This window comes from Carassius auratus, unplaced genomic scaffold (genome assembly GCF_003368295.1).
Source record: "Carassius auratus strain Wakin unplaced genomic scaffold, ASM336829v1 scaf_tig00008323, whole genome shotgun sequence".
Taxonomy (NCBI): Eukaryota; Metazoa; Chordata; class Actinopteri; order Cypriniformes; family Cyprinidae; genus Carassius; species Carassius auratus.
The window spans coordinates 29,051-46,300 of NW_020523931.1; the positions used below are offsets into that span (position 1 = coordinate 29,051).

Sequence of the window (17,250 nt, forward strand, 5' to 3'; positions counted from 1 at the left end):
ATTCTCTAATAAAAAAAAGGGGGGGGGGGTGCCCTTTTTCAGTTTCAGCACATGCCCCTCAAAAGGTCTGTGCACTGCCCTGGTGCTAAATGTATAAACTGCAACTTTATACCATGCACAAACTGGATCTGCTGTTAAAATAGGAGACCGGGGGTTAGTTGTCACACTGTTGCCCCAAAAGACATTTATATGACATTTGCCTTAGACTTTGTGACTATGTGCATGGATTCAGTAGCTATCTTGGAAAAGGATTCAGAGATGCCATTGCTGGATTTGTCATCTCATATGAGTGATTATATATATATATTATTATTATTAATTTTTTTTTATTTTTTTTTTTTGGTGGAAGAAAAATATTCTAATATAAATATTCTAATGTATTCTAAATATAAACCAATTATCATTTTGTTTTAAATAGCTATATTAAGTGAGATTTTATTCTGCGATTTGTACATCAGACAGCCATAAAAGACAACAACAACAAAAACAACAGTAACTGAAATCCACGCAATTCATTCTTGATCGCTGTTGACGTTTTATTTCTCTTAGTGAAGGAGTGACCAATCAGGTACCTGTCCCTTCAGCGGAGCGTTTTTATTGGCTACCAAAAACACACGGATGGCCGTGCACGTGAGCAATCTTACGTAAGGCCACAACAAGCCAATCACAGCTCTTAAATCCTACAGGAAGTTGTGTAGTTGCGTCGCTATTTTCACTGGTTCTCGTGTTTTATCTAAACACAAGAAAGAAATTTAACTGACTCATATTATTTGTCATTTGCAGCGTTTCATTTTCATTCCAGCAAAATGAAACACAGCTCCAACGTTCCCGCGTTTCTCACCAAGCTTTGGACCCTCGTCGAGGATTCGGACACAAATGAATTTATTTGCTGGAGCCAGGTAAATGAGAGAAATAATTTAACGTTTGATGTTAGCATTCTAGCTTAGCATAAGTTACAGTGAGACAGTTATTTGTGACCCAGGTAACGTTACTATATTTACAAATGTATATTATGATGGGTGGGTTTTAGATCATAGATGCCGTGCATTGCAATGATTAAGTATTAAAGATTTGCTATAACATATTTTGCTATAACAAGTCTCAGTTAGCTTAACGCAGTACACGTAGCAAGGGCTTTTAAATAATATAATAAATAAAAATAAATCAGAACAGGAAAAGAATAGAGCAATCTAGTGTTAGAAGTTTATATATATATATATATATATATATATATATATATATATGTATGTGTGTGTATATATATATATATATATATATATGTATGTGTGTGTATATATATATATATATATATATATATATATATATATATATATATAAGAAAATAGAATACAAAAAGATTAGAAAGGTAGTTATTTTTTAAGAGTAGAATTAGAATACTGAGTGCTAAAGTTAGAGGTTCAAATAAAGATGGAAGAGATGTGTTTTAAGCCGATTCTTGAAGATGGCTATTAGGACTCGGCTGTTCAGCTTGAGTTGGGGAGGTTATTCCACCAGAAGGGAACGTTTAATTTAAAAGTCCGTAAAAGTTATTTTGTGCTTCTTTGGGATGGCACAATCAAGTGACGTTCACTTGCAGAACGCAAGCTTCTAGAGGGCACATAAGTCTGCAGTAATGAATTTAGGTAAATGTGTGCAGAGCCTGTGGTAGTTTTGTAGGCAAACATCAATTCCTTGAATTTTAAGCGAGCAGCTATTGGTAGCCAGTGCAAATTGATAAACAGAGGTGTGACATGTATTTTTTAGGCTCATTAAAAATTAATCTTGCTGCTATGTTCTGGGTTAATTTGTAAAGTTTTGATAGAACTGGCTGGAAGACCTGCCAAGAGAGCATTGCAATAGACCGGCCAGCCTGGACAAAACAAGAGCTTGAACAAGGAGTTGTGCAGCATGTTCTGAAAGAAAGGGCCTTATTTATTAGTTATATTGTTATTTATTTAGCTTTTTAGATGATTTGGATATGCAAATAAATGAATTAACTATATAACTATTGTTATATAAGAATGTATCTTTATATACACACAATAAAAATAACAGTATGAAGACACATACAAGCTTGTGTGTATATATACAGATACATACTTATATAACAATCATAAATAAACAAGGACAAAACAGTCATTGCACTCTAGTTGATTCATTTATTTGCATGTGCAAATCATCTAAAAAACTAAATAAATAACAATATGACTAATAAATAAGGCCCTTTCTTTCAGAATATGCTGCACAACTCCTTGTTCAAGCTCTTGTTCTGTCCAGGCTGGTCTATTGCAATGTACTGTTATTTTTATTATTCTCTATTCTTTCTCAGTGAAATACAAAAGTAGCTTTTTTTGAACAATGTAAATGCTGTTCTATTCAATCGAGAATTCATATTGACCATGCCTATACATTAAAAAAATATATAAAAATAAACGAGAGCGAGAGAGTCTATGTGCTATATTGTGAGTCAAGCAAATGTCCTTGTGTGTTCTACATAATAAGGAACAGCATACAGAATGACAAGTCTGTTTTCTTTAGCTAAAAGGGCACTTAATTTATTTTTATAGGAAGGAAATAGTTTCCTTGTACTGGATGAACAAAGGTTTGCAAAAGAGATTCTCCCCAAATTTTTCAAGCACAACAACATGGCCAGTTTCGTCCGACAGCTCAACATGTGTAAGTGTGTTCTTTAAACCTCCCCCGAAATTCTCCTCCTTACTCTTTGTTCAGCTGTAATTTGAGATCAGTGTTTGTTTCTTTGTTCACAAACAGATGGTTTTCGCAAGGTGATGCACATTGAAACGGGCATAGTGAAGCAAGAGCGAGATGGACCAGTTGAATTCCAGCATCCATACTTCAAACATGGGCAAGATGACTTGCTAGAGAATATCAAAAGAAAGGTAAGGACATATCTGTTAAAAATGAATACATTAGACAGTGGAGACCTGAAAATAAGATGCAAATGTAAAAAAATGTAAAGAACAAATAGTTTAGAATTGTAACTTTTGTAAGTATTTCTTATTCTTGATTGTATATAATTATATAATTATAGGTCTCCAATGCACGTCCTGAAGAGAACAAAATAAGACAAGAAGATCTTTCTAAAATTCTGACAAATGTACAGAATGTCCACGAGCAGCAAGAAAACATGGATGCTAGACTTGCTACGCTGAAAAGGTAATGTAAAGCCTTTCATAATCGACATCAGTAGTGGCCAATGGGTTGAACGTCCAAATTGCAATTTTTCAAAATGTAAATCATGCAAGGATTCTGTGGGACATTGATTCCAAACCAAACTGACTGTTGGCAGGTAATTTACATATCCGTAGCATTATGGCAAAGTGTAATGAAATGAAATGATTTTTTTGTATGTCTGACTGAAACATGGTTGAACGCTACTTCACCATCAGCAATGTTGTGTGTCCCTGGTTATAATATTTTTTTTGAAGTGATGGGTTGGTGGGTAGAGGTGGGGGTATTATGTTTTATATTAAGGATATTATTCTGTGTACTGAATTACAGTTAGTTTATAACTTAGATATGGAAAAGTTTTAGATGTTTCTCTTTCACCACAAATGTCTTTTATAATTATTGCAGTTTATTGGCCACCTTCAGCAAAAAGAATTAATTTTATGATAAATTATATAAGCTTCTTAAATTATAGTATTTTACTAAAGACGTTATTCTATTTGGAGACTTAAATGTAAAATGGTTAGATAAAACGGAAAGGAAGAAATTGAATAATATAACTATAACTTTGATCTGAAACCGCATGTAAAAGGACCCACAAAAAAAAAAAAAAAAAAAAAACTAGATCGTCTGAAACACAAATTGACTTAATTTTTACAAATAAACCTGAATATGTACTTAAGACTTTTAATATGATTACAGGATTGTCAGACCATAATTTAACTTTGGTAGTAAGAAAACTGAAAAAGAGGAGGTTTAGTCATCAGACTAAACAAATATACAATTATATAGAAAAATATACAATTTTAGAATACCAAAAAGTGATGTAAATAATTTAAAAGGGCATTAGAAGATGGGAAGAACAATTTTTCAAAATTTTGTTGAAAGGGATACAAATGTTCTAATTGATGTTATTCAAACTACTGTAAATAGTTTGAGACTTAAGTTGAAAGTAGACCAAGGAAGAAAAATATCTTCCCATTGTTAAATGAAAATATTTGGTCACTTAATGAAACGGAGATAAAGAATTGAAACATTTTTTAAATCTATGATGAAATATGAAAAGATACATTTTAATATGCTTAACATGCTATGATAGCAAATACTTTTAATAATTATTTTGTAGATGTAATAAGTGTTTTTACTAAGACTATTTGTCCAGATATTTCATCTATTGCATTGATGGATAGTGTCTTGTTTATTTAAAAAAAGTAGCTTACTCTTAAACAAGTGTCAAATAGAGAAGTTGATAGAATAATTAGTTAACTTAAAAATTCAGCTAAAGATAAATATGGATTGGATTCTTTTTTTCTTTTTTTTACTCAAAATAATTATTTACTGGACCCCTAACTCAGATTATTAATTATTATCAATAACACAAGGAAGTTTTCCTCTGCATTGAAATTTGGAGTAATTACCCCGTTCATAACTCTGGAAGATATACAGAAATTAGTAATTATAGACCAATAAATATTCTCTCTGTAATGTCAAAAGTCACAGAAAAATGGGTAGTGGAGCTAAAAATCACATATCTTAATAATTGCATTTTCCCTTCACCTTATGCAATTCAATTTTACAAAAAAAAAATATTCTACAGAAACTGCAAATTTGTTTATGTTGGAAAATATATTCAGTATTTGATGGATAAAAGAGGTATAGTTGGTGCTGTATTCCTGTATTTTAAGAAAGCTTTTGAAACTGTAAATCATGAGATTTTACTTTGTTATTTAGTTTACATTTTTCAACTGAGTAATAAATCTTATTTAGAAAATAGAAAACAATTCAAACAGGTTATAAATGCAACATCAGATTACTTCGATTATAATATTGGAGTCCCACAAGGTTCTATGTTCAGCCCATTATTGTTTAGGATATATGTAAATGATTTACTAAATGTATGTCCTCCAGATGTCTTTTGTCAAATTTATGCAGATGATATTGTGTTGTATGTACATGCAAAAAGTCAACAACAAGCTGCACAAAAATTTACTGAAACTATGAATCATTTGATTAAATTTGTTGATTTGGTACTTATTTGTATGATCTTAAATAGTTTTGCTCCACCTGTTTTTATGGAATACATGGGTCAGATAACAGGACGCTGTACACCTGCAGGTATTAGAGATGATCGTAACGACCGTTAAGAAAAACTACCTTTGGTAAATTATCTTTTGCTTTTAGAGAAAAACATGAGTGGAATAGACTCCCATTAGAGTTGAAAGGATTAAAACAGTAAACGAAAATATGGTTATTGACCCATCAAAATTGTGATCATTTAAAGTGAATTATAGAAATGTCCATTATATGGCAAAAATTCCTGGTATGTTTTCCTCAAAAACCTTAATTTCTTTGCAACTGAAGACAGTAAGACATGAACATCATGGATGGCAATTATCAAGTAAATTATTCTGGAAGTGAACGAATCCATTTAATCTTGTCCATGTGCATTTTCCCAGAAGTTAAGGGAACAGACAGACTAGTCACTAATTGTGATTAATAATGCCCTGTTCAGCAAGTACCAGTATGGTTAAACCACTCCGAATATCATAGTAACAGGAACAAGGACCTACACTCTGACATCATGGTGTGTTCTTTAGAAAATATATAACTCATTCTCTTTACTGTTGTCTTTTCTTCAGAGAGAATGAAGCTCTTTGGACAGAGATTTCAGACCTCAGACAGAAACATGCACAGCAGCAGCAGGTCATAAAGGAGGTACGTTCTACTTGCATGTAGCAGCTTTGCAGACATTCCTATTGTATATCAACATAAAATGTGCACAACCTAATGAACGGGTTTGAATTCTAATGCCACTTTTTGTATTGTCCCTTCCAGCTGGTGCAGTTCATCTTCACATTGGTTCAGAACAATCGCATGTTAAATTTAAAACGCAAAAGGTAAGACTAAAAAGTATGTGTACGCATCTAATAAAAGAACCGGCATTTAGAGGTTTGGGGTTGTTTTTTTGTTTTGTTTTTTTATAGAGACAGAAATTACTGGTTTTTTTATTCATTTGTGCTGTTTTTTTTAGGTCTACTTATGTAATTATTTTTTATTTTTTTCTTACATCAAGAAACCGCATAATTTAGAAGTAATAGGCTATTTTCTGTCCTGTTTTGACCCCCCTCATGGGAATGTTCTGTTTGAATAGCCATGGTGGATTTTAGAATCGGAAGCAAATGCCCACTGGTATGATTGGCTAACAGTTGTGTATGTTACATCCTTCCTAGATGGACGCTGCTGAGATTTAGGTTAAAAATGCATAAATGATCCGGAAAAATCAAACGATCTGTGATAACAGAAAAAGCAATAGTGACCACATAATAAAAAAGTTACTCACACTTGTGTTGTGCGAACTTGTTGTCACATCCAATGGGCTCTTTGCGCGTTGCCGGCACGTTGGATTTCCAATCAATCAGAGTGCCTAAAAATATTTCACATAGAGCAGCTGTTACTACACAGAGCCATGGTTAACAAAGAAGATGCGCAAATCCACGTTCATTTTCAGCGTTTATTTGCGCATTTTCTCAGTTAACAACGGCTCTGTGTAGTAACAGCTGCTCTATGTGAAATCACGCACCTGATGGAATTTACCGCTGATTAGAGAACCGGCTTTACTGACGAGATGCGATTAACGATCGGTGGAGCCCTAGTATTTTAAATAAATATAACCTTTGTAAGCAAAAAAAATGTTTTTCAAAAACATTTTTAAAATATTAAAATTACATATTAATATACTTTTTACTATTATTAACATGCACCTTACTTGCTTTCTGATTACAGACCGCTTACTCTGAGCAGTAATGGAAAGAAGTCAAAATTCATCCACCAGATCTTCGAGGAACCTGTGGACCACAGCAAAGTAGGTTTAGAACCATCCAGAGGTGATTAGGTTCCGTGCACTTCGTCTCTCCTTCCCAGGAAGAAACATTTTGTCAGTTGTTTTTTTAATTGTAATGTTGCTATTCATTATCTTGCATTTTTCTCTCTTGATGAGATTTGAGGCAGGGTTCACTTTGTGTGAAATTGTCCTGCCACTGGATATGAACCTTAAATTGTGCGAATCACCGTCTGTTAAATTCACGTTGGTGGGGGACTGATTTATTTATATAAACATGATATTCCTCAATATTGAACCTTGAAGATCTGTTCATCAGAGACTCATCTTTTGCTGTCTCTGTTAGTCCCCAGTGAATGGACTCAATGGATCGAAAAACAGCTCTGACATTTCTGAAGATGTCATCATTTGTGACATCACAGATGATGATGCGGACTTTATAGATGGCGTATCTGTACCGGCTGACCAAGTGTAAGCATTTAGGGGTTGATTCAAAGCATCGCACCTCTTTTGCATGAGATTTTGTGGCAGAAAATTAGAAATCAGGTCTGTTTTTTTTTTTTTTTTTTACAGAGATGCTGAAATTGTGGAAGTGGCTTATGAAAGCAGTCCGAATAAAAGAAACGACAACACAATTGGAAGTGTAACAAATTCAACCACTCAACAAGAAGCAGTACCCAAAAGCACGTCAAGCATCCTGCAATTGAACAAACCGTCAGGTCTAAGTTCAGAGGATCCAGTGAAGCTGATGGACTCTATTCTCAGCGAAAATGGAGCCCTTTCACAAAACATAAACCTTCTTGGCAAGTAAGTAGGCCAGTGTTGCCCATATATAATATAAAATTTGATATCTCTTGCGATGAGATCTTCACTCGTCAAGAGAAATGAAACAAAAACAAAAAACGCTTCTTGCTGTACGTTTTGATCAAGTATTATTCTAACTCTGAGAACCTATTTATGGAAGCCAAATTCTGCCGCATAAGAAAACAAATCGTGTTTTGGTAATCAATAATCCACAATTTTTTATCATAATTAATCTCACAATTAAATGATCTCATAAATTCAGCTTTTTATATTATAATTTCATCTCTTTATTTCTCATAATTTTTATCTTATAATTATGACTTTTTCTCATCCCCCCCCCCCCCCCATCATACTTAGTATGTGTCTATCAAGGTTTTTTTTTTTTCTCATGTGGTGTAAGTGGGCTTCACTTGAATTTGAATGGCTTCAACAAAGTTCAAGCTTTACATCTCTCTTTTTATTTCTTTATTTTTATTGGTGAGGCGCTTCTGCTTTAAGCATATTCAGTGAATATTTTCATTGTGAATTGAATCACTACAGAGTTGAGTTGATGGACTATCTGGACAGTATTGACTGCAGTCTGGAAGACTTCCAGGCCATGTTGTATGGAAAACAGTTCAGCATTGATCCAGATATCATAAAGGTATGTTTGGAGATTCCATAAGCCCTTGTATCCACATTCCTTTTATTTCCGTTTGTTGAATATCTCTAAAATAATTTCCACTGATGCATTGATCAGCTGCTATAATTCACCATGGTGACCAGTTTCATTTTATTCTGCATTGTCATATTTTTTATAATTTTTTTTCTTTTGCTGTTGGCAGGAAGCTGTCTCAGAAACAAAGGGTAAAGCCAACAAAGGGAAGTCTGAGCCTGGCAACACAGGTAAGTGTTGTATGTTCCTCTGTAAAATATCTGTCATGCCCTCGCTGTGCTGTGTTTGCTAGCGTCTCGGTTCCTTCTTTCAGATAAGCAGCTGATCCAGTACACAACCTGCCCTCTGCTGGCCTTCCTGGATGGATGCTCCCCTCTGGCCCCATCAGATCCTCCAGCTGAAAACCTGACCCAATCTATCCTGCCCCAGAGCCCTGAAGAACCCGCGGACCTGTTGGACAAGGCCCTGGAGATGGAGACCCAGATTCCTCGCAGCTCTCTGATCCGTCTGGAGCCCCTCACAGAGGCAGAGGCGAGCGAGACCACGCTATTCTACCTGTGTGAACTGAACTCTGACCTGCCCAGCGCCGACACGCCACAGCTAGATATCTGAAAGCGAATTAGCCTGGAAAACAGGGACTGGACCTTTTCATTATTTGTAAATATTCATCAAAATGATGATATTTATTAGCCAGAATTTTTTTTTGGTACCATCTGTCCCTCAGTTTGACATTCCTTCCTTTCACAGATACTTCTAGTTACTGTTCACTAGTTAGTGTTCCTTCCAGTATTTCCATCAGGAGATCAGGCTGCAGTTATGTTGCTGATTTATATTGCAGCTGTTTTGTGAAGCACGCGTTGTCCTGTTTTATTGTTGAGCAGTTCAGAAAATGTTAGTTATCCGTTGTGTATGGTATAGAAGTGCCTGCCTGATGTTCTAATGTCACTGTAAATCGATGTGAAGACCTTGGCTCATGGTTAGTTCCATAATGTTGGACAATACACAGTGATTATTGTTACTGTGCGATATTCATCATTATAAAAAGCTTTGCAGTCGCATTAAAGGTTGATTCTGGTGTTTATTATATATATAACATTATATATATATATATATATATATATAAATATATTAGTGTTCCTGTAGCTCAAGTGGTAAAGCATTGCGTTAGTTAGAGAGCAAGCAAGCGCAAGGTTGGGGGTTTGATTCCCTGGGAACACATGATAGGTAAAAATTGATAGCCTAAATGCACTTTGGATAAAAGTCTACTAAATGCATAAATGTAAAAAAATATATATATATAAAATCTCACGTAATTGTTTCAACTGTGAAAAGATGTATAAACCAGCTTCTGTTGTGAACAATATAAGAAGCATTTTGCAAAAATAGACATTTACGATAGATATATATATATATATATAACACTTATTTGAGTAGTGACATAATCTAATCAGAAATGTATATAAAAACTTCCATTTGTGCTATTTAAATGATTCTTATAAGTGCTGATTATTACACCTAAGCTTTAACGTTATTGTGATGTACCAAACAGGACGGTTCCAAGTTTAACATAACATTATTTGTAAGATTAATTTCCATTAAAAAAAAATAAAAAATAGATTGAAGTAATAGATTACCTGAACCGTAATCAAATTAAATCATGAAACCTGTCAATACCCAGTTATATTTAGAAACTCCAATGAGAAAATAATCTGGGATTTAAACCTTTAATAAGAGGACATGTTAGGTGAGTACAATGCACTTGTCAAAAAGCAAAAAATAACACTGACATAAAACAAAAAAACGTATGTGAGAACTGCAGTCAAGAAAACCACCAACCTGCTTAATACAATAAAGGGTCAAGGAAAACACAAGTAATCTATTCAGGGGGTTTTTTCAGCCAAGGATAATATATTCAGTGCAAAACATTGTTTAGCACACACATTGGCTACAAGAATGAAATGAATAGTGGTCAAACAACTAACATGTGCAAGTTGCAAAATGGTTAGCGCCGTTACAGTCATGTTCATGATGCAAATCATCAAAAAGCGAAATGCATGACAAAATCTGCAATTTTAAGTTGCCTGTAAATTTTTCACATGCTAATTCAACACTGTATATGCACGTTCAATAGGAAACTATGGATGTCATGATTTCTGGGAAAACATAACCTGCATTTTCACTATTGTTTTCACAAATAACTTGAGATACATTGTATTTATTTTTTTTAGACCATACAGAGATTATTATGCGATTTTGATGAACACATTCTTGAAGGAAATATTAACATCACATCACAGGAAACCCAAGCGATGTTTTTCATTTATTTCAGCTCTTTTATGAATTAATAAACTCCTACATAAAAGCATGCAAGGTTCAAAAAACAACAACAACACATGTAGGGTCAGCTGAACGAACAAAACACTCAAGTATTTACATTTAGACACTACTATCCCTATACATGTGGATTTTCACATAATTAATGGCGGATTCACATTGCAAGCTTTTATTTCGATCCATCCTCTCAGTCGAAATCACGGTTAGTGAGGACCAGCGGAGCCACCAGGGTCCACACGTACAGAGAGATGCAGATCCAACTGGAGGTGATTTTCACCCACACAGAGGGCCACTTGCTGGTCATAGTCTCATAATTGGCATCAGGGCTGTAAAATTTAAATAAAAGACACACACAGTAGATATTGAAAACTGCTGGTTAATAAAGTCAATATTTTAATTGAATTCATTTTAATTCTATATACACAATTCCACAAATGAAATCAAACATTTTAATATACTGTGGAACAATTTGATGAATGCCTTTTTGAAAATATGCCCTTTATCTGCTTCCAAAATAGGCCTAGTCAGACAAAGACATGATTACCAATACACTGGGCACTTAAACTTGCACACATACCTGTACCAGTTTGTCAGTGTCATCATGATGTACAGAGAAGCCAAGAAGAGCATGAAGTGGAAGAAAGAATAGCTATAGGTGACTCCGTCTTTCTCATTGTCAAAGGCACGGCTGGTGCCATCACCCACTTCAAAGTTCTCTGGAGCGGGACCATCCTCGATCAGAGCAGACTCGTCGCTGCTGAGGGTCAGTTTGTTCACTTGGGCATTGCTGGAGTTGCGGATGCTGAGGAATTAAAAAGACAAATTTGACTGCTGTATAGAATAATAGCTGCAAAAATAAATCATATCTTTTAACAAATTATCAACTGGCTTACCTGGAGTACAGCACACACATCAGGAACAAAATCAAGCCCACAATGCCCTGGGCATCCCACCACTGAACAACACGGTCCTGACCAGCAGGGGTGGTGCTGTTGAGGCCAATAATGCCAAGCAAGCTAGGGTTGCATTTGCGGTCTTTTGGGAAAAGAAAATCATTCTTTTAAACTGATTTTATGAGCAACAGAAAATTCATTTAAACAAACCTCTCTCAATCCTTACCAGGCTCATTGGTCATGGAAGACCAGGTCAGATACATGGTGTACAGAGTAACAATGGAGGACTGCAAGAGACCAGACCTGGGCTGGGACTCCTGGAGGAGGAAAGTAAAGACATCATTTAATTCTTGACGCTCACCTGATAAGACGCGTATCCAAACCTTGAGCAGTTTTAATAAGGAGACCATCACGGTTCCAATACTAGTCATACAAACAGACGTTTTGTATTCATTACCTGGATTTTAGGCAAGACGGACATGACAGATGCGCCAACGCATAGCAGCATGTTGATGCTGATGAAGACTTTGTTCTCAGTGCAGCCATCGGAGTGAGTGTAATACACATAGAACAAGATCAGAGAGATCAGTGACAGAGCGTAGTTCATGGCTGTGGCAGACAGAAGAGCTACGGATGGTAGAAAAAAAATTACGTTAGAACAATACAATCAATCTTCTCTATCACCGCATAAAACGGGGACAATACCTTTATAAATCAAGTTCTCAACGCATACCTGCATACCAGCAACGAGAGTTTCCCTCCTCCATTTTTTCCACCCAGGACTCATTCCAAGAGTGAGCAAAGTCGATCAAGAGCACCAACTGGATGAGGATGAAACAGAACGCTCCAGCCATGCCAATGTAAAACCAGACTGGAAGAGGCCCAACAGAAGATCATCATGAGATCCTCACAAATAAATACGAGGAACAACTCATGTCTGCCTAATCTCACGCTCTCATTTCTTAAGATGACCAAACACTGTGCAGACTGTATAAATCCCACTGCAGATTGTATGTTATACATATAATGTAAAAATAAATGACACATATTTAGCAGTTACTTTTTAATTTGGTCACTACTGATAGAGCTAAATGGTAATTTAAAGTCACCTTTTACCCTTACATTGTAAATCATGTAATTGCATGCATATTTCATATTTGAGGCAATAAAACAAAACTTCACCAGTAGTAAAAGGGCCTTCAGGAATGAAGAAAGCTCCAACTGTAATAGCAGTGGCGGCCGCAAACTTGAAGAACCAAAACCTGGAGAAGAATATTTCAAAGATTAGTGAGGCTCAATGAGACGTTTCTGAAATTATTTGCACGTTAAACCTGTGTCTCGCTCATAAGAATTCAAATCTTTAAACTGTTGAGTTAGAGGTCATGACTTTAACCATTAGGTCACATCAACGCTTACATACCCGTTATGCACAGCGGCTCTTGGGTCCTGGCTGCTCTTGACCTTTACCATGATGAGAGAGAAGAGCAGGAAGAACATGGCCATCCCAAAGCACACACGATACACGGCCTTATAGCCCACCAGCACATCGCAATTCACATGACCTTTGACTCCCGGGATGGACGACCCCGTTCCTCCTTCACAAAAGCCTGGAATCTGCAGTGACGTAAAACAACAACAACAACACAATCAGAACGCTTCAGCTGCAACCCTGTTAACCAAATACAAAACTTTCATTCCCAAGAAACAGTGCTGGGTCACCTTCTTCAGATGCCCCTCCATGCCTGGCATGAGCATGATGCAGGCGATGCCCACACCCAGCAGCATGAAGAAGGCATAGATCAGCCGAGTGACTGTGGAGTTGTTTCCACTCGGGCAGCATCTGCACAGCAGGCAGGGAGCACTGCCACAAAGGCAAGGAATCTGCAGATAAGATAAAAAAAGAAAAAGAAAAGAAAAAAGCACATTAAAGGTGATTTAAGCCATTTTACGATTCAAATAATCGTTTTATCTCAGTTTACATATTTCTGTGAAATCTGTCTGGTACTAGAACCCTAAATATATATAGCAATGGATGAGTCGTAATTAGGGCATGCATTGTGCATGACATTGTGACTAAAAATCCTCAAATCAATATAATTTTTTTTCATAAACATTTGGCCATTGATAAATGACACTATTTTTATTAACAAAAAGAAGCTTAATACTGCAAATTCATTTAAGCATTACAATATGAAGGATGGGTAAATAATGCTTTTTAACCGTGCTTTTAAAAAATGCAAATACAAATCTCAATATCCAGTAAGATGCCAAATCGATCATCTCTAGACATAAAAAGTGTCATTCTTCAAAATGAGCAGGGCTGGTTGACGCATAAACACTGTGACTTCAAAGTGACTCATAACAGTGCTTAAAAATAGAAGCCTCATCCCTCATTTGTTCCCAGGGTAAAACATCAGGCAAAGCTCGGCCTAAATGTGTCTGGCTTTACAGAACAAAAACAGAGCGTTTAGATAATGATTAAGACATTAAATACTTCCAAAATAAACATCTGGAGAAACATCTTCTAAAAAGTGTTCACACTACTAAAGTTTAGAGTCCTTGAGAACATTAAGATTTATTTATTTCTTAAAGAATTATTCAATGCTCAACAAGGCTGCATCTATTTGGTCAAAAATACAATAAAACAGTAATATTGTTGAATATTATTAAAATTTGAAATATCTTTTTCTATTTATTCTTGTGATTGCATAGCTGAATTTTCAGCAGCCATTCCTCCAGTCTTCAATGTCGCATGATTCTCAGTCAGAAATAATTGTAATATGCTAATTTGGTGCCCAAGAAACGTTTTATCAATGTGCTGCTTTTTGGAACTGTAACATTTTCAGGATTCTTTTAGGAATATAAAGTTCAAAAGATCAGATTTATTAATTTATTTTACAATATGTCTCAACACAGCATAGTACTTGTTCATGAATAAAAGTACATTTTAAGTGTTACTTAACAGAAAATAGTGTTACTCTGTTGAATGTGTTTGTCATGAGCTGAAATCTTATCGCAACATCCAAACTAACATGTGCTCTTCTTTGAAAACCTCATGTTATGGTGGAATGTCATCTGTATGCGTGTCCCATTTAATACACCCCCAAAATCATATCGCAGACAAAACATTGTTTATCTTTGATTATTTGGCTGCAATTGCGAGAAACGTAGTAATATGTGTTGCTTGGCGATGCAAATTACGCAAAACATAACAATACACGATTGTCTATACAAAAACATATTCAATATTTGTGCTTCATCACAACAGGGGAAACACCCAACATTACACTGTACATTTTACGCTTGTAAAACAAAAACAACTGATTTGAATCAAACCAAAACATAGTGAAATTAATGAATATGCTGTTATGTTTCATTCTTGGTGATAATTCAACAGATGCAATGGGTTTTTATTAATTTAGACCATCGCGAAGGGCCCCGACACCATTTTCTCTTTCGCTTCTTTCACGATGCGGATGTCATCAGCTACACATGATAAATTCGCTGAAAACCAAATAGTTGTTTACCATCGATAATACTGATATATAATCAGTATATTTATATGTAAACTTACCCAACTGGCCATGGAACAAAGCCCGAGTACGGCCCCCATGTTCAGCGGTGATGCGCGATGTTTCTCAGGACGGGTTTGAAAATGGAGGCTGTGTGTTTACAATGTAGCTCCGCCGTCTGGTGAAGACGGAAACCACAGGTTACTTTCACATTCAACTTTTCAAAATAAAACATCATTCTTTCACTCAGACGAATCATAAAAAAGGTGCTGGGAAAAAAAAAAAAAAAAAAAAAAAAAAAAAAAAAAAAAAAATATATATATATATATATATATATATATATATATATATATATATATATATATATATATATATATATATATATATATATATATAAAATGGAATACAAACCCACAGGTAATTAATTATAAAATAAGTCATAAGTCATTATAAAAAATAAATACAAAAATAATAATAAAAACTGAGAAAAATGGGAAATACATGATGAAAAATGGAAGACAATTGTTATTGTTTGACATAAATTTTAGGCTAGTCCTTTTTATAATTTGTCATAAATTGCACAAAGTTACCCTATATATATAGGCTACAAAAACAAGGTGTTCAAAAAGTGTGCAGCATTGTACACTGTGGAAGAAAAGGCAGAGCATTTAAGTTAACATTTTTGTGGAATAATATGTCTGCATAAATAATGCATGAAAAATTACTCAGTAATGAAACAGAAACTACAAAAATCTGGATTCAGCTATAGCTGGAAACAGCAGTGCAGTCATGGAAGTCAAGCTGTCACTAAATCCAGGTAATAACTGGCACTGAGGAAACTGATTAAATAAAAGGGAGCTCTAGAATATCTGTGTTCTGAGAAAGTCACTCTGGGAAATGTTATCGGTCACAGTCTGATGTGAATGTCAGATTTACATGCACTATTTTTAGGAGCAGCACATCAAAATGTGATGGCAGAAAAATTCATCCAACATGAAGTCTTAATCTTGCAAGTCTCATCTATTTATTTAAAAGGATTAAATACATTTTATATTTCAATGCACAGTGGCTGTGGAACAGCCAATTTAGATATGATTTCTATCTCTAGGTTTATTTTTGAGATTAGGCAGTATTGATACTTTACATAAGAGCTGTAATTGGCCCAGAATGTCTTATGAAAGGGCCACCGTTCTGTGATACACTTGTTCAGACTAGAATTTTACCAGGGAAAGCAACAAGTGGTAAATGTGTTATTCTGGTATCATTGCTATTTTAAAGTTAATATTCTTTACGTACAAAGTTTTCATGTCTATTCTAGATGATACTAACTATATTAATGGATCTCAGGGACGATTAAGGACACTGTATTCTAGTTCTAATTCGATCACGTCACTGTCATCATCACATTATCCATAAGTGATCCTTTAAACTACTAGTTTTGATCAGTGAATCTAATAATTAGTTTAAACACCTTTGACTTTGAGGCTTTAGTTTAATATTATCTTGTACATTTGTGTGATAACAGGTGATTTACCATATAAACAAACCAAATCAGGATTATGCAAAGCAACATGACATGTGATTCAGGCTTTAATAGTCAAATTACCAAATAGTTATACATTGTGTTAACTGCAATTTCTCCCTCTGGTTCCTGCACCATCTGCCTTTTCTCAAGAGAGCTGGGTTGCCTTTTTCATGTTTAATCACTTCATATTTATTTATGTATTTTATTTATTTTTCAGGAAATCTCTCTTTTAGTCACTCTTTTAAATCAAAGCTCTTTTGGTCTACAGACATTTCATAATTAAACACATGCCCTTGGGCGACCAGGATTCATTTTATTTTTGGAATTGACAAATGGGATGAAGTGGATGCGGTGTAGTCAAGTGGAGCAGGATCGTACAGAAGTAATTATCCTCAGCCAGGTCAGAGGGTTACTGTTTTGTTTGTTAAAGGGGAGGATTGTGGTTGCGTAAGGTGTTAAAGGTTGTAGGAAACAGATTATTATTTGAACAAATTGTATAT

General features: G+C 35.0%; 2 protein-coding genes across 2 annotated transcripts; one reads left to right on the top strand and one right to left on the bottom strand.

Annotated features, from left to right (window-relative positions):
• Nucleotides 1–673: 673 nt before the first annotated feature.
• LOC113071848 (heat shock factor protein 2-like) lies at nucleotides 674–9,544 on the top strand. Its single transcript, XM_026245151.1, has 12 exons — nucleotides 674–899; nucleotides 2,568–2,676; nucleotides 2,773–2,900; nucleotides 3,053–3,177; nucleotides 5,829–5,904; nucleotides 6,025–6,086; nucleotides 6,973–7,051; nucleotides 7,374–7,498; nucleotides 7,601–7,834; nucleotides 8,372–8,474; nucleotides 8,656–8,716; nucleotides 8,800–9,544. The coding sequence occupies exons 1-12, from the start codon at nucleotides 807–809 to the stop codon at nucleotides 9,096–9,098; spliced, it is 1,494 nt and encodes a 497-aa protein (XP_026100936.1). The 5' UTR covers nucleotides 674–806; the 3' UTR covers nucleotides 9,099–9,544.
• Nucleotides 9,545–10,196: 652 nt separating this feature from the next.
• Nucleotides 10,197–15,431, bottom strand: LOC113071849 (serine incorporator 1-like). The gene is made up of 10 exons (XM_026245152.1): nucleotides 15,288–15,431; nucleotides 13,433–13,594; nucleotides 13,134–13,327; nucleotides 12,896–12,975; nucleotides 12,447–12,584; nucleotides 12,171–12,340; nucleotides 11,940–12,030; nucleotides 11,714–11,855; nucleotides 11,398–11,622; nucleotides 10,197–11,146 (listed from the first exon to the last, which is right to left on the bottom strand). Exons 1-10 carry the CDS (start codon nucleotides 15,324–15,326, stop codon nucleotides 11,008–11,010), a joined length of 1,380 nt encoding a protein of 459 aa, XP_026100937.1. The 5' UTR covers nucleotides 15,327–15,431; the 3' UTR covers nucleotides 10,197–11,007.
• Between the last annotated feature and the right edge of the window lie 1,819 nt (nucleotides 15,432–17,250).